The 26,775-nt window shown below is 39.5% G+C and overlaps 1 protein-coding gene across 2 annotated transcripts in view; it reads right to left on the bottom strand.

Moving 5' to 3' along the window:
• LOC123983778 (sprouty-related, EVH1 domain-containing protein 2-like) overlaps positions 1-25,799 on the bottom strand; it is a 35,522-nt gene extending 9,723 nt beyond the window's left edge. Inside the window, exons 1-4 of one of the 2 annotated variants that reach the window (XM_046070122.1) lie at positions 25,717-25,799; positions 1,122-1,314; positions 840-1,008; positions 269-333 (exon numbers count right to left, since the gene is read on the bottom strand). In XM_046070122.1, coding sequence (XP_045926078.1) covers positions 269-333; positions 840-1,008; positions 1,122-1,280 — 393 coding nt within the window. In that variant the 5' untranslated portion in view covers positions 1,281-1,314; positions 25,717-25,799. Of the gene's footprint in view, positions 1-268; positions 334-839; positions 1,009-1,121; positions 1,315-15,667; positions 16,233-25,716 lie in introns of those variants that run through there. The other variant, XM_046070121.1, reaches the window with a different exon arrangement.
• Between the last annotated feature and the right edge of the window lie 976 nt (positions 25,800-26,775).

Genomic DNA, 26,775 nt, shown 5'->3' with positions numbered 1-26,775 from the left:
GCACAGGAGCGACAGCCTGCAGACAACCATTATTTTTATTCTCTTGGAAAACGGAAGCACAGAGTTGTTTTCTACTTCAACTCAATCATCAATTAGCCTTCAAATAGACATCATAGTTATTGTACTGTGGCCCCTTATTTTGTCAGTTGATGCGGCATATAAGAAGATTTGTAGCAGTTACAACAGGCAAGTGGTTGTTGAAATAAAACAGATGAACCTCTATAAGACATTACTCCAATATGGATACTACATGAATGTAGGTGCTTACAGTAAAGACGTCGTCGTCGCCCAGCTCGCCCTCATTCTGGAGTGCTGTGGAGGACGTTGTGGAGCCTAAAGGGAAGAAAACAGGAATATCCTTTCATTCAAGGGCCCAACACTTTACTAGATGATGCATTTGTCAGCCAGGGAGATATTAAAATAATACGGGAACATCTGGGTGTCTTGTCAGTCATCAACCCCAGTGGAGTTTAGAGCAATTAGCAATTTAGTCCAATTCAGGAGTTCACTCACTTCTCTTTCTACCTTTGAAAAATGTTAGTCCTACAGTCGCATGATTTGAACGTACCGTTCACTGGTACTATCTGGTTCAAAACCAACATTTGGGAAACAGATTTCAAAGCTGTAGTATGTGAGTTTCTTCACATGGTCCAAGTTCATTCATGTTCTCCCCAGGACTAAGTGATTACACCTTATTCATTAATTAGTTGAGTGTTCTCATCTTTATGTGCGACATCTGTCTTCATATTAAACTCGTTCAACATTAATTTTACATTTAAAAAGACATGAACAATGTTTTAGTCATAACTAAGATTTCATCATCTTTGAGATTGTCTTACCTTCTGCTAGGTCCTCGATGGCTTTCCGTACCCCTCTGTCAAATGCTCTGGCGTCAGCTGGACTCTGGAAGGACAGGCCACACTTCCTGTCCTCCACCTTCCAATGGTGAAATGTGGGCGTTGCTATGGTGTACACAAGGTCCTTCCTCAGCGGACAGTCCAGGATCACCTGTTAATCAGACATATATCAGCCAATCACAACAGGGAGAATTCCTTATCCATATCTTATCCTTAAATTAACTTTGAATGACTTTTGTTGATGCATATGTGTGCGTGTTTTACCTGTTTATCCCGCAGCCGCTCACCACGGATGAGGAACTGGGAAAAGCTGGAGGCCGGCATGGGCGCCAGCTCCGGTGGCAGGAGGCGGCACACCCCAACCCTACTCAGAGCTCCCCCGTCTTGGGCCAGCCAGCCGCCGCTCGAGTCGTCCCGAGTCATCACCACCGCTTTCACACGCACGATGTAGCTGTCACTGAATAGAGAGAGAGAAAAAATTATTTTTATTACGAATTATTCTTATAAGTGATTGTTTTTACATTAGAGTATACCGTAATTCAAAGGTTCCACTAGCTGATAAACCTAAAGATTTAACACTTTTGTGACAAAATACTACCAAGGATGTGTGTAAAGATATTGCAGGAGGTCAATCAAACTCAAAACACTTTCATTTCAACTTTTCATCTGCTCATTATATGGAGATGAAACCAGTTTTTGGGATAGAGAACATCTTTAGGGCAATGCTCCGTCTCCATTAAGTAAATTATTTGAATTTTGGATAACAAACCACCAGGTATGAGAGCACCGACTCACATGAACAGTAATGGGGTTTTCCTACAAGCTTTAAATTGGTGAAACCAGCTAAATGACTGCCCCTATTAGTCAAAATCACTTTTGTTTGTAAGTATGTACGATGAAATCTTTTAAGGCTTTACCATATAAAAATTTCTTGCAACTCTTCTTCAAAATACTTAGCATCACCTACAAACTTAACTTCAAGAGAATTGTGAGTTATGCTAGTAAATATGTCAGCTAATAATGAAAGCATTAACAAAAAAAGCACAGGATGTTTGAATCAACATTAGGGAGCATAGCAAGCTCAGAAAAACATGTTTGGTTGCAGAAAATGTGCACGACAAACCACCTACTGACTGTATGTCAAAGGCATCATGAGATTATTATTTTGTTACAGTATGGTATCCAGTTTGACTTGTATCAGGCAAGACATCAGTCGCAGAGAAGCCACTACTTCCTTCCATAGTGAAACCACAGAAAACATACAGAAATTAATATCTACGAGATAATATCAATATGTGGTGTTCTCTGTACCAATACAAAAAAAAGAAAACGCAACTACACGAATGATAGGTGTATCTAATCCATGGGAACAAACAAAAAACAAAGAAAGGCTAGTGCTTTTATCTCAAAATCAGCACCTCAGAAGCTATGAAGTAGGAAAGTAAAAAAAAATTGTATATAAGGCCTTAAGGAAACAGAAATTCTTCCTCAGCAGTTACTGTTTCATCCTGGCCTTAACTTAAAAACTCAAAAATTCAACAATCCTGGAAACTCAAACTTGTCTCAATTTTTCTGGCAAGAGTCTAAGAGTTGCGTTAATGCCACAGCAGTTTATTATAGAGCTGGATTCACACGGTGGCAGAATGTTTGAGGGCGTCTCAAGTCACGACTCTGCCTGGTCCTCGCTGTGATGAGGTGGGAGGTGGTGTTGTACAAGTCAACACGAAAACAGACACAACACACTCTTTAATGTAAATGTAGTTTGGTGATGTATTTTCTTTGGTGGTATTTACTCGAACATCCTCGACAACAAGAGATGATCATTCAGTTAATACTTGATCACCAGAAAATGAATCAGTGACAATTCCGATAACTGATTCCTCACAGTGTTTTATAGCGGAAGGGGGCCACCTTGCCAACATGACATGAATGTACAATTTTGTACAATAAAACATTTACGATCAGATTACATTTCACACAGCAAATGCTTACTTATCTTCTTAATGTGGCTGTTGTTTAGGCCACTATCACAGTATCAGGAGCAATTCCTGTGCAATAACCCAGTAACTCTGTCTCTAATCAGCCATACTGTTCATATTGTCATATTGTATATACTGTATACCAAATCCACCTACCTCAAGTACACAACACCTGTACATAATACTTATTTATTCCAGCAGGTTTTGCACTATGCTTAATCGCACTATGTACATGTATGCATATATTATGATAATTTACTCCTGCATCCTTTGCACTCTGCTTCTTTGCACTATTGTCTCAATCTGTCTATATTGTTTGTTTCTGTTTATAGTGTGTATACGTTGTGTTCTCTGTACTGTAGCCTGTGTCTGATTTTATTTTATCTTATTTTATAATTGCATTATTGTATGAGTAAACACGTCGTGAGCAATGTACAATCCTGAGTCAAATTCTTCGTATGTGTATGTGGCAAATAAAGCTGATTCTGATCTACTTACTAAATCATGAGACAAGATGAGTCACAATCTGCATGGCTTACCACTTCGGCTAAACATTTTCCTGGGGTAACCCTGTAATTATTTGTAGAAATGTCTGGTGGCCAATTGGTTGTATATACAGTAATGGCAGTGTCCCTGGTTCACTTCCTGCCAGGGACATTTGTTGAATGTCACACCCCATTCTCTCTCTCCATGCATTTCCTGTCTGTATCGGTACGGTCTGTTTGAAATTAACTTAAAAACAGTCCCTTATCGAGGAGAAATGTGAAGATTTGTCCACTTCAATAATCATAATCAAATAATTGTCATATCTATATCTGTTCTTTTACCATATTGTGCTGCCCTGGTTAGTGAACAGTGGAGTGATCAGATGCAAATCACACAAACTGACAGATAATACAGCTGCAGTTTAGTCTACATAGCAGTACAAAACAATACATGACAAAAACTCCCTCTGCAGCCAATAGAGTCTTCAGTGCTTATAACATGAGACAATGCGATGGAGGTTGAATGGTAAAACACAAGACATTCTCAAGCATTAGCATGACAGCCACCACCCTCACAGGGACACAATGAACACGCTCACAATCCACATGAATGATCTGACAATAACAGGATGTACCTCTGTGTTTTCCATCGATGTTGCACAATGTGTGTGTGTGTGTGGGCAGGAGAAGGGTGAAGTGAGAAAGAGAAACAGAAAGACAGAAAGGGAGGGAGGGTGAAAGAGAGGCAGGGTGGCAGTGAATGAGAGAGGTGTTGTTATATAATTAGCGTACAGACAGTCCTGGGGATTTGATGTACACACACGTGGCAAAACTGGTTCACCAGCTCCCTCCCACACGCATTCATAAAACTGACTGAATGACAGACAGACTGACTGGATGACAGCAGACAAACAGATAAGCAAATACAAGGTCACAGGGTTTGTGCTTTTGTGTAAACACGCCCCTCCCCCCCCCAAAAATGCTTACTCTATCCACTTCATCAAATTAAACTTTTCCATTCAGTTATTATAGTATTGTGTTAAGACATTAAAGCAACACTAGCCAAAACTTACAAGGGTAATATTGTTGGCAGACTGGAGATTCTTGATACCTTTTCAAACCACAATAGGCGGAGGCAAAGTCATTCAGGTTCTACCTAGCCACATGGGAATCTTGAATAGCAACAGAGGAATTAATAGAATTCAAAATAGAAATGTTACAAATGTCAATGACCCATTTCCATTATATCATCTTGCAGGCCCAGGCTAACAAACTAGCTTACCTTACAGTTGCTAGCTAGAGGCTACAATGGCTATATAGATTACGAAAGGTCAGCTAGGTTTCTGGAAACTGGATTTTTATTATGATAATAATGGTATTTTATGTCTTTATGCTCGACTACTGTCAGATATTAGACAGCCACATTTACCGTGGTTGATATAATATAGCTAGCTGGTAATATGCTGGTAGCAGAGTGCTGCCTTTCTGGATCACAATGCGTTTGCGCCATTTTTTTTTGTTTTGTACTGGTTCAAACGCCTTTGCATGATGGAAACAACTAAAGTAATAAGAGCAATTAAAAGAGTAGGTTAGCAAAGGTTATGAACTGACTAATGATACAATTTGGGGCTAGTTATTTAGATAAATTACCCTCATCCACAAATTAACTTGCTGGCCGTGTGTGTGTGTGTGTGTATTTGGATGATGTTGGGGTTGCTAAATATTTAGCCTTATCTGACAACAAAATATTGTAACAAGAGACCACTAAACAGATGTATTTCCTGTAGGAAGTCACAGTATACATGTAGGTTTTGTAATTTGAATATATAGTAAAAAAAAAAAAATTTAGTGTGAAAATCCACACTGCTGCTTTTATATTAAAGTACCACAGTGTAATGGTCAACATGACTCAAACACATGTACCACACATTCACATACGGAACCGCACATTCAGTCTAGCCACATACAGGAATAACACTGAATTCTGCGCTATATAAGCCCATGTGCATTAAGATACACGATACCGGCTATCAGCTCTCTGAGATGAACTTGTCACATTTTGGGCTGTCTTGTGACCCATGTTTAGAGCCCCGTCTGCCGACAGGCCCTGTAATCTGTGGTTGGAACACACAGACAGCCACAACCAGCAGCAATGTGCTACTTTAATACACTTGGGAGTGACCACACATTTTGGCGCGCGCGCGCGCACACACACACGGGAGCTTTGAATCTAATTCTGTCCACACAAATGTGGCACGAGGTGCCGCTGCTGAAAAAGGTGACACCCACTTTAAGAAAAGGTAGTTGATACACTATTTATAATCACCTATTTCTGCAGAATTCCCATTTGCACAATCTTTAACTTCATACATACATTTTCCTGAAACATTATGGTTGCACAATATTTAAACAAAAAAAAAAAGTGTGTTCCAGGTGATTTACAAGTATCCCTTGCTCAGACAGTGTTATGTTTTAGGGATGCAAGCAATTTTTGTAATCTCTTGTAGGTGGGATGAGGATGTAAAGTTCAGTGATGACTCAGTTCAGAAGGAAGCTGGGGGGGGGGGAGTCAACACCTCACTGATAAGGAACACGCAGGCAATGCATGCATCATATCCTCTACTACTTTAATAAGTTGATTTTAATATCAGGTCAAAGGTGCAGGGTGCGTCTTGCCTCTAGTTCTTCAGACAGGCACTACTATTCTGTCATTACCAGCTGAACTTTTTAACACAACTTCTTTCACTATATCATATTACACATATGTATTGGCAGTGGTGGCCCAAAGGTTAGAGAAGCGAGCTTGTGACCGGGGAGGTCGCCGGTTCCTTGGACCGGCAGGATAAAATCTTGGTGTGGAAAGTAAACCAAGCAGCGCTTGCCCTCCCTCATTTACCACCACTGAGGTGCCCTTGAGCAAGGCCCATATCCCCACAGCTGTGATCAGGGCCTTCCTACAAATGAGAGGTTGCTCTCAGTTAAGCTCCCTGAATAAATAAAGGTAAAATAAAAAAATCACAATTTAGTGTTGCCTGTTGGTGGGCAATGTGTTGTGAATGTTTTTTTAATGTGTCTTTAGAGTACATTTCTGATTTACTACCAGACGACTTCCTCCCACCGTGACTCACAAGCTCCTCCAGCTAGTGTAGGTGCCATTCAATATAATTACAAAGTTTGAGTTACAGCACAGTGAGTATCGTGGCAATCACTCACTGCACCAAATTCAACAGGCTGCTATGCAAACATACAAACAGTTTCTTCGAGCACACAGCAGCCATTACCCTCTCCTCGCCCACAGATGTAAAATAGGTTGTAGGTTCCCTACTTCCTTGTTCACAGGCATTTGAATACTTTTTTGGTGGAATGAATGATGCTTCTTACTATGGGTACAATCCAGCACTATTACTGATGCATCATGCCAGTTAAATCTGCAATAATAGACTGTTTTCGTTACTTGGGGCAGCAGAAACAAGCGGTTATCAGAACACTGATATATTACAATCTTTTAAAGTTGATATGGCTAATGTTTTAGCAAACTGTTGAAAGACATTCAGCAGACATAGAGAAACATTAGCATTCATGTGGGCACTGTCTTTCCACACTGTCTTGGGAATTGGGTGTCTAAGGCCACTTAGTGAATGCAATCCCCATATTCACCCTCCTTTTAGCTCTGTTTTGGTCTCTATCAACTCGTGAGGGAAACATCTCACTACTATGTTTACCAGCTAGTTGCTAAATCTGTTCTTTGGTGCTTTGGAGGAAGATAGTGTACAGTAGGATTTCAGAATGTTTGTCGTCTGCGGCTGAAAACAATGTTGATAAAAGCGAGACTGGATAACCAAAACAATGAGCTGAAAAGCATTATAAAGCTCTGTAGAGCCGAGGGCAAGTCAGGTGATAATTCACTGTGGGTTCATCATTATGAACAGACGTGTTTCACAAACATGTAGTCATGTGATCCATGGTGAATAAAACTTTTTGATTATAGCTGCTTTTAACAAACGCCAGCCATAATGTATGAGAGGGAAGTATTCTTCAGTGGCACTTCTTTATCTTGGCTCTAATGTAAAAACAATATAAGCAAACAGCTAAGTACAGTGAAATTAAACTTTCATCTGCCACAATATTAGCCAATTGGGTGTCTCCCTGTGCTCTGTCAATGAGGTTCAAACAATCCTATGTCACGCAAACTCGTAACTGCGGTCTCCTTGGTTTCTGCATTTCATATAGTTATTGCTGCACTGCTATGTTCTATGCTTTTTATTTCTATGCCTGGTCCACACCTTGCAAACAAGTCTGTCTCATAATGAGAAAATAAGCTGTGGGTGGAGTACAGACCTGTAGAGTCCTTGCCAAGCCACAATAGTGCAACGTCAAATTAACTGCAATTAAGTTCCATTTGTTAAATTTGTTTGCCTGTAAGCCATGTTAGCAGCCAGTTTCTGTCCATCTTTACTATCAAAACACAACAAAATTACTGGAATTAATACATTTTTCATATACATATAATGTTAAGAGTGTGTTACTTGGTGACACCTGCAAATACCTGATGTGGTCTGTGTGTAACAATATTGAAGTAAAACAGTAAAGGGGGCTGGAAAGCAGGCTGGTTATAAAGTCTGGAATCCAGCTCATGTGTGACAGATAAAAGGGCCAGTGAGGGCAGCCCAGTCATGTGTGATAAGGGCGGCTTTACTTCCTCTGATAAGGAATGACTGGCCGCACCTCTGCCTGATCAACAGAACCACACACACACACACACACACACAGGGTCCACCTCTCACACACATGCACACTGTTTGCAGTGATCAGGAAGTGACTCAAAAGGAGCTTTACAATCAGGATTATTTCATTATTGTACATTATTCATTATTGTACTATTGTACTTTCGATGCACTGAATGCTGACAGTGCGTGTCTGGTTTTGTTGACTATTGTCAAACTCTATTAGCATGTGTAAGCATGTAACTTGATCTTTTTGACCTTTTATTGACTACATAATTATATAACAAATAAATGTCTTCTGCTGAAAAGTTCCAGCACTTGTTACAAAAACTATAGTTTAAATAAAGTAAAAGTAAATAAATAAAATGTATATGGATTTGACATACATACATAAAGTACGGTATATGCATAAGAATGATTTTCACTGATTCTGGACTAAGAGTTAGTATTGGACAATGTCAAAACTGCAATTCTAAACTAACAAGATGAGGAACTGATCAAAAGTGTGGGCAAAGAGATAGATATTTTTTTTATATAACTACAAATAAGCAGATTTACACAATTGACCGTATTTAAGTAATACAGAGAAACAAAGGAATAGAGAGAGAGAGGCAGGATGAAGCAAGTTCATTCACAACAATTGACACTAGAGGCTCCTGGGGGGGGGGAAGTTTGATCAGTTTTCTGTCAATCAGCTGAAGCTATATGGGACACTCGCATGTCTGGGCAGCACAAGACTCATGCTGCGGGTGTAAGTGAGTGTGAGTATGTCAGTTGATATGGCAGAGAGGTCACTAGGAACGTCAACGGACAACGTCCCATACCCAGCTGACCACACAACACAAGTTCCAACCTTTTCATGGTTATCAACGTCTTTTGGTGCAAAATGGTGTCACTGTAGTTCATCAGGACTCGGGCCTGTGGTATAGAACAAATACTTGCTGTGTGCTTGAAAAAAATGGGAGAAAAGCAAAGCCTCAAAATTACACTGAATCAAGTCAAAGTAATTGTGGAACTCCACATTATTTGTGCAGCCTAATGGCCTATATGAACAAAAAAAAAAAATTGGGATATTGCAATATGTTTCACACAACAAAAACAGCTACTCAATGTGCGAAGTGCAAATGTTAGGGGCCCAATTGTGTTGCCTGTAACTGTACTCCAGGAGAAAGCAGTCATCTCTGCAGCCCCTCCATCTTCATCGAGGTGGAAACCATACTGAAAATAAGCTGATTGGTTCTAAACCTCTTAAAGTGACTTAAAAGCCAACCAAGGCCTTCTGTAATGCCTAATATCCTCTTGTGCTGTGTTACGGCTTTGGGTCAACTCTAAGTAATGAGGGGCTTTCTAATTCTCTCTGCTTCTATGATTGACATCTGTCACAATGCCAACATTGGGGCGTTTGATCAGGTAGTCTTCGTTTACATAAACTGTCAGTTATCATAGGTTTATCTTGTAATTTCGACAGCCTATGGTCCAGCTCCAGGGTACCAAACCAACTGAAAATGATTTGCATAATGAACACGAGGAAGTCTGTTCTCTTAGGGCTTTCCTAGTCTAAATATGCTGGTGTATTTACCACTACACATGACGGACTGCAACGTTTCCTGATGTTATATGTGATAAGCCTTTAAAAAGCCTGTAATATTTCTCACAATATTATGTGTTGTAGGAAAAGTTTTCATGAAAACATCCAGGTTCCATGAAGCATAAAACTACTGTGAATTGCATTTAAACTAAATGTGAGAGTACAGTTTGAAAGGGGGGCAATTTTTCACCACAATGAACCCTTTTGTGTAGGTGAGATCACAGAAGATCTGAAGCTGTATAAGTGTGACTAAACATAAACCAGGACAGGGGAGGACTGAGACTGACTTGTATGTTGCAGTAATAAACTCTTCAGCAAAATAGTTTTGCATACTGTTAAGCCAAATCATTAAACACAAAATCGAACTAGATGAACTTTTAAATGTGTCCCACGAAATGATTCTAATTCCTTTAAAATGGAGTATGTGGAAGAAATTTGACATTGGAAGATAAACTAATTTATAAAAAGCTGTTGGCCTGACTGTAGTGTGTGTTTTTAGACAAATCAGAGAGGATAATCAGCCAGAACAACAAAGCATGCCAAGTACAGTAGTCTGCATAAGGACATACATTACATGCACGCAAAGTGTCCTGTATGTGTCCATAATCCAGGTACTACGATGTCGAACATAAGTATAAACCCGAACTGGTTCCTGAAGAAATGTAAGTTCACAGAGGTCATAACAGAAGAGCTAAAAGAAATGTGAGCCTTCAATAACCAGCACATTGGATTGTCGTATATTTGGTGTGACAAGGGAAAAACACAGTGAAGTGAATGAAAACTCAAGCTATTATAATCTTGGTCATCCAGTCAGCTGATGAGCAGAGATTAGAAAAAAAAAATAAAAAAATCAGGCAAACAATCTGGGTCCATTGTTTGGTCTCCAGATATAAACAGCTCAGGCCATTATATAAAGGCTGCGGATAGCAACCAGTGATGAGCTGCTCTGTAAAACACAGGAAATACTGTGAACTGTTCCACATGATGCGTGTGTGTGTGTGTGTGTGTGTGTGTGTCCATGTGTGGGTCTGAAAAGGAAGTTCATTTCTGGACATGGAGCATGTGTCAATATTCTCTTTGTTTGTGTGTGTGCATTATGCATTGATGCGCTTCAGTGTGATATATACACGTTACTAACATCACATGATACGCTAATTATCTGCATACAACATCATATGGACTCTTTGTTCAGATATGTCCATCCGAATAGACTGCCGCTGTATTTAAGACAATTCTAACAAAGTGACACGTCTATTTTGTAGCACGCTTGTCATGTAATTTGTATTACTGCGGATTGTCATGTTTCTTTTTGGTCGTTCTCTGTGCTGTTTCTTTAAATTTTGAAAGTACGTGATTCATTTCTTAAACGTAATATTACACACACAAAAAAGAAAGAGTGTAAGCTGGTAAATAAGCCTCTCTGAGTGTCTCTTCCCACACTTTCTCAACCACCAGACTATCCCTCTCTTTCCAATACATACATGTACTCTTTTTAAAGTACATGCAAATGCTGTATGCATAAAATACATTTTATAGTGAAAAAAATTGTTTGACATCAGGAACAATTTCAGCCATCAACAGGAAATGTCAGGTCTCATGGACAATCCCTCAGAATCATTGCAGATAGTCATTTTCTACACTACCAACAGCGACTAGAGACCACAGTGCAATGCAGCTCCCACACGTGTTGCACTTCAAGTGTGATCAGTCTTTCCACATACTTGTAGAGCTAACAAATGGGTGCCATACATTGGTCCTCTGGCTGGACAGGAAAATAAATTTATTTTAAAAACACTTTTTTTTTTTTTAAATAAACAGTGTCAGACTCATCTACAGCTGGATTATTAATTTAACAAAATGTGCAGGTGTTACATAATTGAGTGATGCTCCAATGTAGCTACACCTCTATGAATTTACAATACTAACAATTGCTGGTAGAGTAACCTCTTCTACAGTATCTATAATTTATTACAAGTTGTTCTGACAATTATGCATTGTCTTGGTGATTAACACCACAGTTTATTATAGTCTTAATATCAAATGCTGCCAATGTAGAAAAATGTATGTGTGAGGGACAGAGGGAACATGCAGACCAGCTAACTCCTCACTTCTGTGTTTGCCAGTTGATGAGTGCATTTTGTTCAGATGGATGGATTATATTTCGATGCTACGTTGACCTTAGCTGAATGTCACCGGGCATCTCCTGTCCAATACTGACTGCGCACATGCTGACCCTGCAGCAGTACACACCAGATCAATACATCCTCTCCTCCTGTTGTGACTCTACAGGGTGTGAGAGTACAAGAGAGATCTTACACTTCTATAAAAAGATAATAAATGTCCTCAAAAGGACTGGTCAAAGAGGGCACATCCTCCAAATTGAGGACATGATGGCTACTGTTATAGTTTAGTTTAGGACATGTAGTCAACAAAAGGCCCTCACAAACAGAACGTGTGTGTGTGTGCGCCTGAAATCACATTGCCTGCCGATAGTAAAACTGACACAATGATTGCTCCATTGAGCAGGGGAGGCATTCAAATGTGTGCGCATGTGACTCACCCTCTACAGCATCAGCAGAAAAAAAGTTGAACTACAGACATACAATCAATCCTTCAAAAAGTGAGAGAGATAGTGAAATATATAATCTGCTACATGGTCAGAAGAAAGGCTGAGTTTAACAATACACAAAAGGTATAAAAAGGTGTGTACTACCCTCGCCTTACTCCCACAACAGGTGTTTATTTCTGATAAGCAAACCGCAACACCCAAACCAGCAGATAACCGTACATTGATTCAATTCCTTCCAGCAATAAGACAATAAATGCTTTTGTATGAAGCAGCATAGTAGTAACAAAAGGCTATCAACATTTTACAGAGACAAATTTAGTTAAAAAGTTCTGCACAACAATTCAAAAATAATTAGCAATAAAATAACCTGAACTGACCTTGTTGTACCACTGCAACTAAAATACATGTAAACATATGTTCAGTGTTCTTTTACCATTATGAAATTACAGTAACTCATCTATGTTTTAAAACAACACAGTTCAATAAGCCTTAAAATACTCTTCCGCTAAGCAACCCATAGGCTTTTAGCTGTTAGCGAGCATAGCTAAGTGACATGAGACAGACGGTAGCAGGCCAATGATAGATGATTCTGTTAAATGCATACATATTTAGATATTAATACTGACTGTAGCCACAGATGTGCAGCTGTTGAAAGTTTTGGGGACAATGCAGTCGGGACATTAATCAACCAATGAAAATCAAGATATAAACTGACATCGGTCAGTCAAGGGTTATATAAATTACCATCAGCTCAAATTTAAAATGTATTTCTATAGTAGATACAGTGTAAATCATTACAGCCCCACTTAGTTATGTCCACTTACTTGTATGTGTTGATCGGAAGTTATCAGTTGAAAAAAAACAATGCAGGTGTGCATGAGCAAGAAAGAAAAAGTTGCTGCCTCTTTTGCATTTAAGAGAGGGTCTTCTTTAAACCATGGCAAACGTTGAAGCATGGACATAATCAACTAATTATACACTGCAGACAAGTCATGTATTCAAATTCCAACTAAAATACAGACACTTGTGGTAAACAAAGAAGGACTAGCGCCACCGGTGGAAAGGTCAACGGCCTTGTAGGCTAAATATGCCTTGTACATGAAAATTAAAACTAATCTGAATTTAAATCATCAATGTGAAATGGAAAGTAGTATAAAAATATGTTTAATAAGTTGTTTTAACTTTTGAGTTAGAACAACGCAGAAATGTATGTTGTTAGAGTTATGGGAAGCTTAAGTATTGTTAAACTATGAAGGTGAAACAAGTTAAATCAACTAGAAAACAATGTTGAGACAACTAGAACAGTGTAGTTAAATCAACTTTATGCCCTTTAATTTGTAAGTTGAAACAAAGGCAATCTTCGTCGAGTTGACTAGCGTTGTCAAGGAACAAGGTGAACTTGCATTTCCAAGTTAAACAATTTCAATTTAAGTAAATAGTAAAGGTTGAATAATCTTAATAAAATTATTTTAAAAATCGTCAGGAAATAAAATATTTTCCAAGAATTTGGTAAAAAAAAAAAAAAAAAAAATCTTCCCATACACCACAACTATTTCACCATTAAAATTATAGAAAAGTCACAATATGCTAACAAAACCTCTGCCTGTTATTTGCTAGGAATGAACTTGAGTTGCATAGACTTCAAGAAAATGGAAATCTTTACGTGACAGTCATAAAACAGTATTACAGTAGTATCATTGAACCCTGTCAGTCTTATCAGAGGACAAAAAGCTGCTGAAAATCAATAAACCGGCGTCCTTTGAGCACGTCGTTACGTCGTGGGCGTGACCCAATTTGCACGTCACGCCATGAGAAAAGTATCCCTACTAGACCTACACGTCATCAACATAGAAATGCTTCATTCATTAGGATTTCATGGTTAACGCGACTGTTTATTAGGAAATATATGACAAAGAAAGGCAATAATATATATGTACTGTCAGGGAGGAACATGGAGGACGTTTAAATACTTTTCACTCCAAGACACCAAGAGTGAATTGCAGTTGGCCCCAGTTTGTGCCTCTGCTAAAACATGAGGCACAAACAAGTGGCTAGGTTTCAGCACTTTTATCTTGGCCCTGTCTGCCCGTGGGACCGGGGACCGACAGACACAGCCTCTGTAAGCTGGCCCCTTGAGCCGAGCACGGCCAGTAGTCATGAATGGGGGGACGCGCTGAAGGTTAGAGGGCTTTTATGAATGAGCCGGCGTCACGCCACAGCAGCGCAAACATCCCTTCACGGTGCCCTTCGCCCTTCCACCCGCGCCGACAGTGATCTGTGCAAGACAGGCATTCCTACCGAGCAAAGCCCCGTGCAGTCTGACAGAGACAGACACGTTGTCGATATACGCTAATGGAGTTGTAAAAAAAGGCTACCTGGGAGCCAATCATTTAAACGCTTCTGGCTCGTCTGCTCATATGTCTGCACATTTTCATTTGAGCCTTAAAAGAGACCGCATAGCCTACATTAAAAAACAATTTAATAATCTCCCTGGTGATCTATTCGTGTTTGTTTTAACAATAGCACCCACATAAGGACAGGACTACACAGGCGCCTGCCACCTGCCCAGCATTAAATCCAATTCAGATTAAGCTACAGGCTCTTGGTAAAAAGATAATTTTAAAGCTCCAAGCGCTTCCATATAGGCCTAAGGTATGGGTGCCGTATAAACAGGTCCGTGGGCCTACACATTGTGCTCTATATTAGCTACGTTTTGCAAGACGCACCAGGACGACCCACGGGTCTGTCTGACAGAAACAGACAGATACAAGCTTGCGAGGCTCGACTCGAAGAGAAACAGACGCGCATTTTTTTCAGGGAAGTCGTCGTTTACAATCGGTATTTTTTATGAATGGAGCGCGGTAGGCTATGCAAATGAGGGCGATTGAGAAAGAGATGGCGGATGAGGCATATCGGATATCTCATATCCTGTGAGACTTCCCCCTTCGGTTGGAAGCAAACATACAGATGTGGCCAAATCGCTTCTGTAAACGCCGTCGGGTTTTTCTTTTTTTAACTTAATGCACAAACAAGAGGTGAGCGAGCTCGCTGCTGTTTTGTGTATTTATATAAAAAGGTGTAACTTCTTCGGCGCGTGTAGAGTTTTTAAGTTACGCTGCAACAGGGCCTGCTTTCTCGCTTCAGATCCTTTCAGAAAATGTTTCCGATCCACCCACGCTTATTCCCCTCCTCCTCCTCCTACTCCTCTTCTTTCTCTCTTGCCTTGTGAAGACTAGTCTACACCAAAGTGGGGGCCCTAAAAATTCTCTTCCACAGCACTGTCAATGCATTGCTTTACACAAGCATCAAGCACCAATAAGACAAAATGCATAACACAGGCTACATGAAAAGCAGTTTTGTGGGGTGTTTTAGGCTGCAAATTCCACCAAGTTGCCCGATTCATCTCCAACTTGTAGGCACTGGGAGAAGCCAAAAAAGACACAGAGAAATCGCCACAGTACTTACTCGTTTGGGTGTGTTTCTTCTATCATTTTCTCGTTTCACCTCAGGTAATGTACCACGGCGGTTGCATACTTTTCGCTCGTCATTCTTTCACCGCGTCTCCTCCGATTTTGTCTCCAATTCCGCATAAATCCCCCTGCGCCTTTGTGCGAGTGTCGGCTCTCCGGCTTGCCTTCGACAGGTCTTGCCTCTGTCTTCTTTTCCTCACTTTCCCCCTCTTTCTCCCCCGGAGCCACCCAGTTTCTTTTGGATCGCGAATGCCCCTGTAGCCTAACTTTAATACCCCATCGCCTTCAGTAGGTAACGTAGCCTATACAGATAGTTTGGTAGCCGAATCCAGCTCTTCTCTTCGCCCCCCTCCCTCCCCAAACACACAAACGCACGCGCGCACACACACACACACACACAAGGCACACTCTCCGTTTTTAAGTCCTAAGGCGCATGTTTTCACCGACGACTCCGGTTCCAATTGTGCGTAAAAAGCGCGTCGTCGCTGTTGTTACCGAGGGGTGGCCCCGCTAGAGCCCCATCTCTCTCTACTCCATGTTGGATTGCAGGCAGCCGAGCTGCTCCAACGACGCCGGGGGAGGGAGGGGGAGGGAGGGGGAGGGGGCATGGGGGGGGGGGGGGGGGGGGGGGGGGGGGGGGGGGGGGGCGGCGGCGGCGGAAGCGGTGACGTCGGTCTACATTTTGGTGGAGGGCCCACGATGGCTACAAGCCGTATGGGGGCCCTTGATAAATGACCCCCCTCCGTGCTTTCACTTCCCCGGATCCTTGATTTCAAATCCGGACATGTCACCTTTGTTCTCAAATGAAAATCCTATAACTTCCTGTTGGGATATTAGCCTATAGATAGATAAGAATTACAAAATACAACAGTAAACTCGCCAATCAGCGCATGAGGCAGATTATAAATGGCTATACTCTAAGTATATCACACAAAATACCAGAGTCAGGCAGTAATAAACTGTAATGCTTGTCACTTGAGGTTTGGTTATCTTAACCCCTGTTGATAAAATCCTAGGCCTATAGATTAAACAATAATTTCGTTGAATAGCCTAAAAAACGATTAGTCTTTATAAAACCCAACTGCATGTCTGATGACAGAAACAAACAAAAAGATTAAAGGGATTTTCTGGTTAATCATGTTAACTTTTTACCACCATATCTCTGAGAGGCTCTCAGGTAGCCTAATCCATAAAGTAGTCTCTTATTCCTTTTTGGTCAAGTGAACTAGTCTACGGATTGAGCTTTTTAACACCTACTGATCTCCTAAACTGTGAGGAAGTTCAATGATTAGCCACTTTTGTTTTCGTTGAGTGCTGCCAGATTTGTGTTCCTGCCTTAAAGAGTTGCCAGCATTGTTTTCAGGTTCATGCCTGGGCAAAAAATCAACATGCTCCTAATGTAAAACTGTGGTCGTGTAGCGCCCTCAGCTGGTGATTCCTACATCTTACATCTCATGTTTGGAGTAAAGGTTTTGACCAGTACTGTAACTTCTTTTTATGAATAATAATTATTTTTAATTCAGTTTTTTTTTCAGTGTCACCATCATTTAAAAAAATACAATTTTAAATGAAATAGCCTAATCATCATAATTAGTAGAGTCATTAAAGTTATATGATAATACACATTAGCAATTCAGAGCTGTCAGAACCACAACATTGCTGCTTAAGCATTAATCTAAAAGAAGATAAGGAAGATTAGGCAGAAGCCCAGCACATTGTGATTGTGGCCCCTCAATCAAAAGGAGCAACTGAGTGGATCATTGGCTCAGCAAACGGTTATTCTTTCCTCACACCTGGAGTTTTAATTGTCATCTTTCACAGACTGTGAGAATACTTCAAATCCAGTCCTAGTCCACATAGTTACATTGGATATTTATAGCATTAATGCAGTTTTAGAGAACAATTTTGACAAAAAAAATTCAACATAAAAGGTAAAACGGGCTGTAACATTGCCACTAACTTCTGCAGATTCACTTAATTACAATATTTGGTTCATTTGTGTCCACAATGTATTCATTGAATCTTAGAAGTAGAAACTGGATCCACCAATGTGTGTTTTATCATCTGTTGTATTTGCATAATGTGTCTACTATGTGCAGTTTACTGAGGTTACATAATGAGATTTTAGTAAAAAAAAAAAAAAAAAAAAATCAATATTCACTCCCAAATGGAGCTGCCAAAATGCCTATCAGCTTTATTTGAGTAATTCCCTTAAAACAACAGTGTTTGTGTCCTAAACAATTTCACATTTTACAGTAGAAATCTTTGATATCACCTAAACAGTCACTGTGTGGATTAATGTGAAAATTCTTACCAGCTCAATAACCATTTAAAAGAAAATATTTTCTCTTCTTAAACTGAAAAATATGTATATTCATGTGCACCGTCAGTTGCATGACTATGTACCAATAGTAAAACCAGACTTGTTTGCAATGAAATGTCAATCAATTTGACTACATCACATATCATGTGAACCTTCAACTGTAAACTTATTTTCATTCATTATTTTCAAGAGAAGGCCATCAGCTTACTGCATTTTAAAACATCCAATCATTCCTTGTTGTGTAGCTAAACCTGTTTTTGAGTTTAGTATTATGCAAATGAACTAAAAACATGGTAAATGTTCTTAAATTATTACAGAGCATTTCATCAAGTTGCATTTACTGTTTGACAGCCACTGTAGAAAGTACAGCTAAGTGGGTATAGTGTTTTTTCTTTACTATGTCTGGTTTCTGTCAGCGTGTGTTGTTTTTGGATCCTTATGCTGTCCTAATATTTGCTTTATATTCTGTATGTACTTCATGCAACTGAAATTTCCCCTCAGGGTATTGAAGGGTCATTCATCCCAAGCTCCCTTGTGTATATAAACAGTTAATGACTCCACACACACACACACACACACACACACAAAAGTAAGCCTCCCATTCATCATCAGTGGAGTAAACACTAAAAATTCAGTCTCGTTTCCCAGCTCTTGGAGACAGATATTCATAATATCCTAGTTTCACAGTAATATCACATAACATGATTGTTTCAGGGTCTTACTCTTATATAAAGGCAAAATGAAGTGCTTATAATCGTATATATTAAGATCTTTTACTTTAGTAAAAGCAGCAGTACCACAGTTTAGAAATATGCTGTTTTAAGTATAAGTCCTGCTGTCAAAATCTTACTTATGTAAAAATAGCCTACATAAGTATAGCCTCAAAAAATACTGAAAGTACTCATCATTTCAGAATAATATGTCACTGGATTATAATTAGTCATGCATTCATGTGTAAGCATCACTAATGTTGGAGTTGGTAAGGTGGAGCTCATTTTAATTACTCTCTTAATCTATAACATTATATCATAATTTATTAATATTGATTTATATTTTGTACTAATTATCTGAATCTGCAAAGTAATTAACTAACATTGACAAAGAAATATAGTGGAGTAAAAGAGTAGGCTACAAAATTGGCTTCCAAAGTATGAAGTAGCATGAAATGGATAGACTCAAGTACCTTAATATTGTACTTAAGTACAGTACTTCAGGTAATTCAGGCTTTCAAAATTAAAGTCCTCCTTCACTCAAAAAGTTGCCTTGCTATAGTTACTTCATGTGCATGTGCACAAGGATCCACAACAATGTTGTTTTCACATTCATCTGCTGAAAAGGAAGTCTTCTGTGCTCACCTTAAAGAAAAATTATTGAGATATAAATATATATATATATATATATATATATATATATATATATTTATATATTTTTTATAATTATTGAGTGCCAATCACTTCACTGCTGTCCTGAAGAAGGACAGCTGGACATGTTCATTTGTTATGTTTACATTAGTCTTACCATTCCTGTAAAAGTCATACAAAAGGCCTATTTAAGGCATATCCAAAGTAAATTGAATGTAGTTCTTGAACGATTTGGAGTATATGCATGGTTTCAGGCTTCTTTGAAAGATAACACTCTGGAGTGTCTAACCCAAAAGTCACATTTGATACTGATTTTTGAAAATGTTTTTTTTACAAATTAAAGTTTTTATTTTTTTTTGTCTATTAATACACAGACATGTTACTGTTTCAATTATTTTTTATATTCATTTTTACATAATTTTTATTTTATAAATTTTTATTATTTTAGTTTTCATTAACACACACAAACACAACTTTTACTGTTTCATTTACTTATTTAATGAAATTAATTGTTCTTATGTAATTTATTTGTAGCTTCTTTGGCAATATTGTTGTTAAACATACAACAATAAAGCTGATTTGAATTTGATACAATTACTACATATTGTTGCTTTAAATCTGATTTTAGCATGTGTATATATGAGCAGGATTTGCACTGCTACTTGCACATGTCATTGCTGAAAAATCGACTTTTTAGTGAAGCAGTAGACATTTGCACAATAGCAGTTCAATTAAAGTTAAAGCTATTTGCATATTCACACATACTGGATTTTTTTTTAATCAGAGAGAAGCAGTAGGTGTGCTTTCAACGAATGTTCAACATTTTACTTTGTTTTGTAGGTAAACCATATCAAGCAGAAATTCTTGTTACATGTTTTAAATGTAAAATAGAACTTTATTCATGCCAAGGGAAAATGTTGTCCGTGTATGTGTGTATGGATGTATGAATAGTAGCAAATAGTGTACAATATAAAATATCAAAAGTGTGGAATCTTTATTGTGTGGAAAATAAATGCCCATGAAATGTTGATGTGAACAGGCTGTTCAGGAGGCAGAACACCACAGCTGTGAAAAAATGTCTCTGATTCTTGGACCATCAGCGCCAGTTTCCCTCATGGCTGCGTTCCTCCCCCTCTGCTCTTGCCTGTACACCAACAGCTGCACCTTCAGTCACCAGACCGTCAAGCTCCTAAAGTTTGCTGATGACACCACCCCTGACTATCTGGTGACCTGATGCAGTCAGAACAACCTGGAGCTCAATGCTCTTAAGACAGTGGAGATGGTAGTGGACGACAGAAAGACCGCAGCCCCACCCTCCCTCAATACCCTGTGCGACTCCACGGTCGACATTTTGGGATCCTTCCCCTTCCTGGGGACCATCGTCTCCCAGGACCTCAAGTGGGAGCTGAACACAATGGACTGCCATCATTGAGTCCATCCTCATCTCCTCCATCACCCATCTGGTACGCTGCTGCCACTGCCAAGGACAAGGGCAGTCTACCATCCTTTCAGGACCTGTACGCCTCCAGGACTCTGAGACGAGCAGGAAAGATTGCAGCTGATCCCGCTCACCCTGGACACGAACTGTTTCAGACACTCCCGTCTGGCAGGAAGCTACGCTCCATCACGACCAGAACCTCAGGCCACAGAAACAGTTTCGTTCTGTTTGCAGCTGGCCTCGTCAACAAGGCCTGGGACCCCCACTGACGCTGTAAATCCCATGTAAATAATTTGCACATCCCTGCACAAACTGTGACTTAAATAACAGCCATACTGTACATATTCTTTTATAAATTAGCTTATAAAGCTGATTCTGATTAGACAGACAACCTTTTATACCCCGGGTAACCCCTCCCTCAGGCTTGGGTACAAGGGAAAGTAAAAACAAACAGATTCATTTTCACCAAAAGAGTATGTTAAATGTTGTCACCAAAAACTCCCAAAGCATTTATGGTCAGTTGACCAAGCTGATAAGCTTGCTAAGATTGTCTATGAAGATTCTCAGTCATCCAGGTCATAGTTATCCAACGAAGGTCCAACGACCCCACTGAGGTTAAATAGCTTAGTTTCCCTGCCAGTCAGTCAGAACTGAAGAAGTCCTTTGGATGAGGGACGAAACGTCTTCCAGTATCTTCAACCAAGTCCAGTTGCCCTTGATTTTAACCTTCGTTGGATTGCTAAGATTGATTTCTTCAGTGAGCTAGCTAACCACTAACTAGCTTACCACTAACGTTAGTAACACAGCTGGCTAGTTTGCTAGCGGGGTAGGGATGAAACAATTACCGGTTTAACTGTAAACCATGGTAGAATTCCCGACGGTTATTATTACCGTACACATTTTAATTACCATAATAACCGGGTACGGTTAACCGCGCTGTTATAATCTCACGGCAAACACTGTCCAGCGTCTCCCAGCAGCAAGCGCGCATGCGCAGAATGCAACGTGGGTGTGTTGGTGTCAATGACAACACGCTGCGGAAGAAAACGCTGCGGAGATTTTTCAGTCACTCTGAAGTCCAGTAGTATTTTAGTTTTTATGAGAGCGCTGAGGGAAACTTGATTGAAGAAAATACCCTTACAGTGAATGAAAGGTGAGTTAACTTTTAGCTTTGGTTTGTCTCTCTGACGCGTATAAACTCAGGGTTTCTGCATATGATAACACGTTACGCAGTTAGCATCATCTAGAAACGCTACAGACTCCTCTGTATTTACCTCAGTTGTTGGGCTCATTGCAGTTACTATCACTGTCTTCTAAAGACTTATTTTTTTTCATGTAATTGTCCACGGGGTTATTGTATTACCTATATAATATAAAATATAAAATCTTGATAATGCACACTTGGATGATTTTTATATGTTTACAAAAGGTATTTGCTGTTATTTTATTTTTTATGCAAACAAAATGGCAATTGTATTTGTAGTTTTCAATATAAAACTTGTTGAAATGGTTTCAGTATGTGTATCAGTACATTTTAATATTTTTTGGCACATTTTTACAATACCGTGATAATACTGATAACCATGATAATTTTGGTCACTATAATCGTGATATTTTAATCCCGTTTCATCCCTATAGGGGGGGTTGGGATGCTAGATGAGCTAATGCTAGCTACCTGAAAGTGAGTTAGAGTAGCTTCAGCTGAAATCCTTACACATTCAGTACTACAATCTAAGTAAGGTAAGATTAGTTGTATTTTTAATCAGTCACAGTGCAGTTAAAAGGCCATGTGTACAGTTAAAACAACTAATTGATTAATTGTTTCAGTCTGTAATTTGTTTAAGTTATATAATATGTCAAACATTCACTGTTTCCAGCTTACAGATGTGACGATTTTCTGCTTTTCTCTGCTTTTTTTATCATTGCAAATTGAATATCTTACAGTTTTGTACGTTTTGTTTGGTCAAATCTTATCTTACTTATCTTTGGGCTCTAGGAAAATGTGATGGGTGTTTTTCACAATTTTATTTGACTCAATGAATAGTACAACTAGCTAATCAACAGATAAACTAGTAAGGGAAATAAGTATATGATATGATATGATATATGAATCACAGTATAAGTTTGGCTGACTTTTTTGTAGCTCTTTATTACCACAATCAATGGTGACAAAGCTGTACTGTCTCTGTATAAACTATTGCATTCTGGTTTGCTGTGTTAACTGTTTTACCTGTCTCAGGAAGCCATGACCGTGAGCCAGCATGCACAATTAATTCATTTTATTCTTACACCTGTGCTTTCCATACTGTTACATGTCACAATCTGTGAAAAGGGCCTATTAGTTATTGCTTTACCTATCACTTTTGTAGAAGGACCAATCTCTTTCACTCGGTCTGCTGGCTTTCTCCTTCTTTCTAGCAATTTCCACTCTTCAGTATAGTGTTTTTGCCATGTGTAATTTGCTGTGGTTGTTTTGAAATATGTGTTGTATACATGTTAGCATTTTGTTGTCCTGTTGTGTGTAAAACAATCTCTAAAGTAGGGTTGCATGATATTGACAAAATGTGATTTTGCGGTATTGATCATGAATATTGCAATAATGATATTGATTTCAATATTTGTAAACATATGTAAAAACACAAGTTATTGGGCCCCGTTTCTGATACGTTTCCCCTTCAATCTCCATTGTTTTGTTGTCTCCCTGAACCAATTATCCTCTTACTTTTCCGTACTCTCTTTTATTTCGATCGTCTGACTCTCTTAGCTTATCTTTTTGTTCATTTCTCTCTCTCTTCACTCACACGCTGTTGAAGTATCCACACACTTCATGTGGTAGAATATTGCAAACTTTGTGACATTTTCGATGTGGTATTGCGCAATGTGATATTGCGACAACGATATTGAGTCAATAGTTAAATTGTGCACCCCAACTCTAATTGGTAAATTACCAATAACTACAAACCTTGCATATGGTGCGGTATTCTACAGCCTTGAACACTTCAAACAGTGGCATGTTTGTTGAAATGCACGAGGCATGAGATGAAGTTCCCCATCAAAATAATGCATTTTCTAAAACAATTCACAAGGGAATAAATGGGTAGCTTAGATAGTTAGTGTCACTCAGAAGTAATTAGAAGACAAATTGTAAGTGTTTTCTTTAGATTTTTCTGTTCCATAATTGGTATGAGGAAAAGGTATGGCTCTGTGCTGAAAATTCAACTCTGTTGCACTTTGAACTACCTACCCTTGTGCTGAGGGGGTTCACTTAAATATCCGCGACTGCCAAAATCTTTTGCAAGGTTGGCAGTGACATGGATGCAGTGCATAGAGAGATATGCCTTCAAAACTGGGAGAAAAAGGTAAACAATTGGATAAAATAAAAAATTGTTGGTGCCCTTAACTTAAAAAACAGACCTGTTGGATTGACTCTCTCTACACCTTGCCCAACATTTTCTCTGCTTGTTTCACGAGCAGCCTCAGTCACAAAAGTTTTAAGGGGATTAATTTGTCTCTAATCTAAACCACACCACACTGCGCTCCCCCCTCATAGAGACCTCTCCTGAGTATCACAAAACATTCATCAGCCCTGACTCCCTGACCTCCCTGCAACCCCCCCAGGCCAATCAGAATCAATCCAGACAGCGTCTCCCTGTCTGTAGCTTTTGTACATATGTACATAAAAGCCTCCTTTCCCTTCAAGAGTGCTTACACCGCCAAAGCCCCCTCTTCCTCTCTCCACCCCCCTATCACAACACTCCACATCCAGGTGATAAATGAGGTTGCCCCAGTGTGTGGTATCGGGTCAAAGGTCGATCTAACAGTTCTTGTGGGGTTTTGAGGGTAAATTGAAGTCACTGGGATGTGGGTTACCGGTGTGGTCAAACTGCTGCCTGGCTTCCCGACATCTCTGTTCCAGCAGAGGGAGACAGAGACTCTGCTCAGTCCTTCCCAAACAATGAAAATGCTTCTGACAGATCGTATAAGAGCTACTAGATAGAGTTCTGTATATGGGTCAATGTTATATAAAGCTTCTAAAAATGTATTTTTAAAAAGTATTTTCCAAATGGATGTAATTCATATCTTTGAAATTAGCAGTGTGTATAAATAAACAAGTTTCATTTGTTAAATAACATTTCAAAGTGTTTAAACGCATTTTTTCACTTTAAACTTCACAGCCCAAAAAATGTCAGGTGGTGCAACCAAACATTTTTAACAAAATATATTATAAAGCTTTAATTTTACAAGTTATAGCTTTGGCAAGTATTTGTTAGAGTGTTACAGGCTTAACAAATTGTTATTTTGTACTTGTGTTTTGTATTTAAAATGATCTAAGATTATTGCATTCTAGTGGCCAGTTATTTAGTATCTTTAGCATCCATTTCACATTTATTCAATTGTGCACTAGGATGTGTGTGTATTTTTATATTGTTTGGTTGAACAAATGATTAATCAACACTGAGAATAAGCATTAGTTGCAGCCCTATACCTCTTTGGCACCCTTATTCCCATTGGAACAATGCTGATGGGCTTATATGTGCCATTTTGAAAAGTGTGTGTGTGTGTGCGCAAGGTCAGCATTGGGGTCATCTGTGTTTAGTCTGTGTTTTTTTTTAAGAGTGGCGACTCAGGCTTTCTGTTCACATTGCTAAGATTTATAGCTGTACCTTCTCAGCAAGGACCTTCTTGGTGATGTGTAAAATACCTACATGCATTTACAGTGCATACACGCCCGTGTTCAATGTTAATCCTACCTGTGTAATCAAAATACAGTAGTTCTGACAAAAGAAGCAACTTTGGCATAAAATTTTCTTAATGCCAAAGTCAATACTAACACAAGCATCTACACCCTCACCCTCACTTACATATCCAGCTCATGTCTGGCTTGGGCCCCCAGAAGCTTGCAGTACTATCAAAATACTCACTCTCACACACAGCTTGGCCTCTGTGGCTCCAGCAGGCGTAGTAATGGTTCTGGGAGCCAGACTCTGTCTCCGTCGCCAGGCCCCGGCTCCAGCCCCTGTGTGTGCGACAGCAATTTCCTAAAGAATCCAGAGCAAGCACAACACTTCTCCTTTTTATTTTTACAAAAACACCACTGACCCCATCCCCCCCCACAACCACAACCACACCACTTCTGAGAAACAGAGAACAGTCACTTGCAATTACAACTCATCCAAGAGTATGATATACAGTCCTGTCAAATAGCCAGCAGGCCCACGAGGGAGGCAGAGGGTCATTTTTCTTCTCTCGTTTGACCATACTCAATTGGTCTATCTCTGCCTTGTTCGTAGACATATGAACAGAGACTGTAGCTCTGCAGCTTTACAAAAACACAGTTTGTCAGTCGACTATAGGCAAGACTTGACAATTGTGATTCGACTAGAAGACATACTTTATTAATCCCACAAGGGGAAATTCAATGTTCTCACTCTGGTGTTATTATTGTTATTAGTACACACTCAGGTCTGAAATATACACATGCACATGCAACAACACACGGAAAGATGTCAGAGTGACGGGGCTGCCACTCAGTGCGGTGCCCCGAGCAGTTGGGGGTTCAGGTGCTTGCTCAAGGCCAAGGAGGTGAACTGGCACCTCTCTAGCTACCAGTCCACGCTACACAACTCTGGTTGATCCGTCGGCCCTCCAGTTCCCAGACTAATCCTTACGGACTGAGCTACTGCCGCCCTATATAGACCTTTAGTCAGGGATATTTTACATGCTTTACAGTAATGTTAGTTTACCTGTCCAATAAGATGAAAGCCAACTCTCCTGTCGGTTTTTATATCCAAAACAAAGCGGAGGTCTCTGTATGACATAAACGCATTTCCGATGTTGACCATGTTTTCACTTGACGTCGATCAGATTCTCGTTTGGCCTGACGAACTTAAGCACATAAAACCTTTCGTCCTTATGTGGAGTTTGTGTTGAAGTCTGTGTTGTGCTGGGAGATGGTCGTTTTTGGTGTTAGCGGACTCACA

The sequence above is a fragment of the Micropterus dolomieu genome, linkage group LG15 (assembly GCF_021292245.1).
Source record: "Micropterus dolomieu isolate WLL.071019.BEF.003 ecotype Adirondacks linkage group LG15, ASM2129224v1, whole genome shotgun sequence".
NCBI lineage: Eukaryota > Metazoa > Chordata > Actinopteri > Centrarchiformes > Centrarchidae > Micropterus > Micropterus dolomieu.
This window is presented reverse-complemented; position numbering and strand designations above follow the sequence as displayed.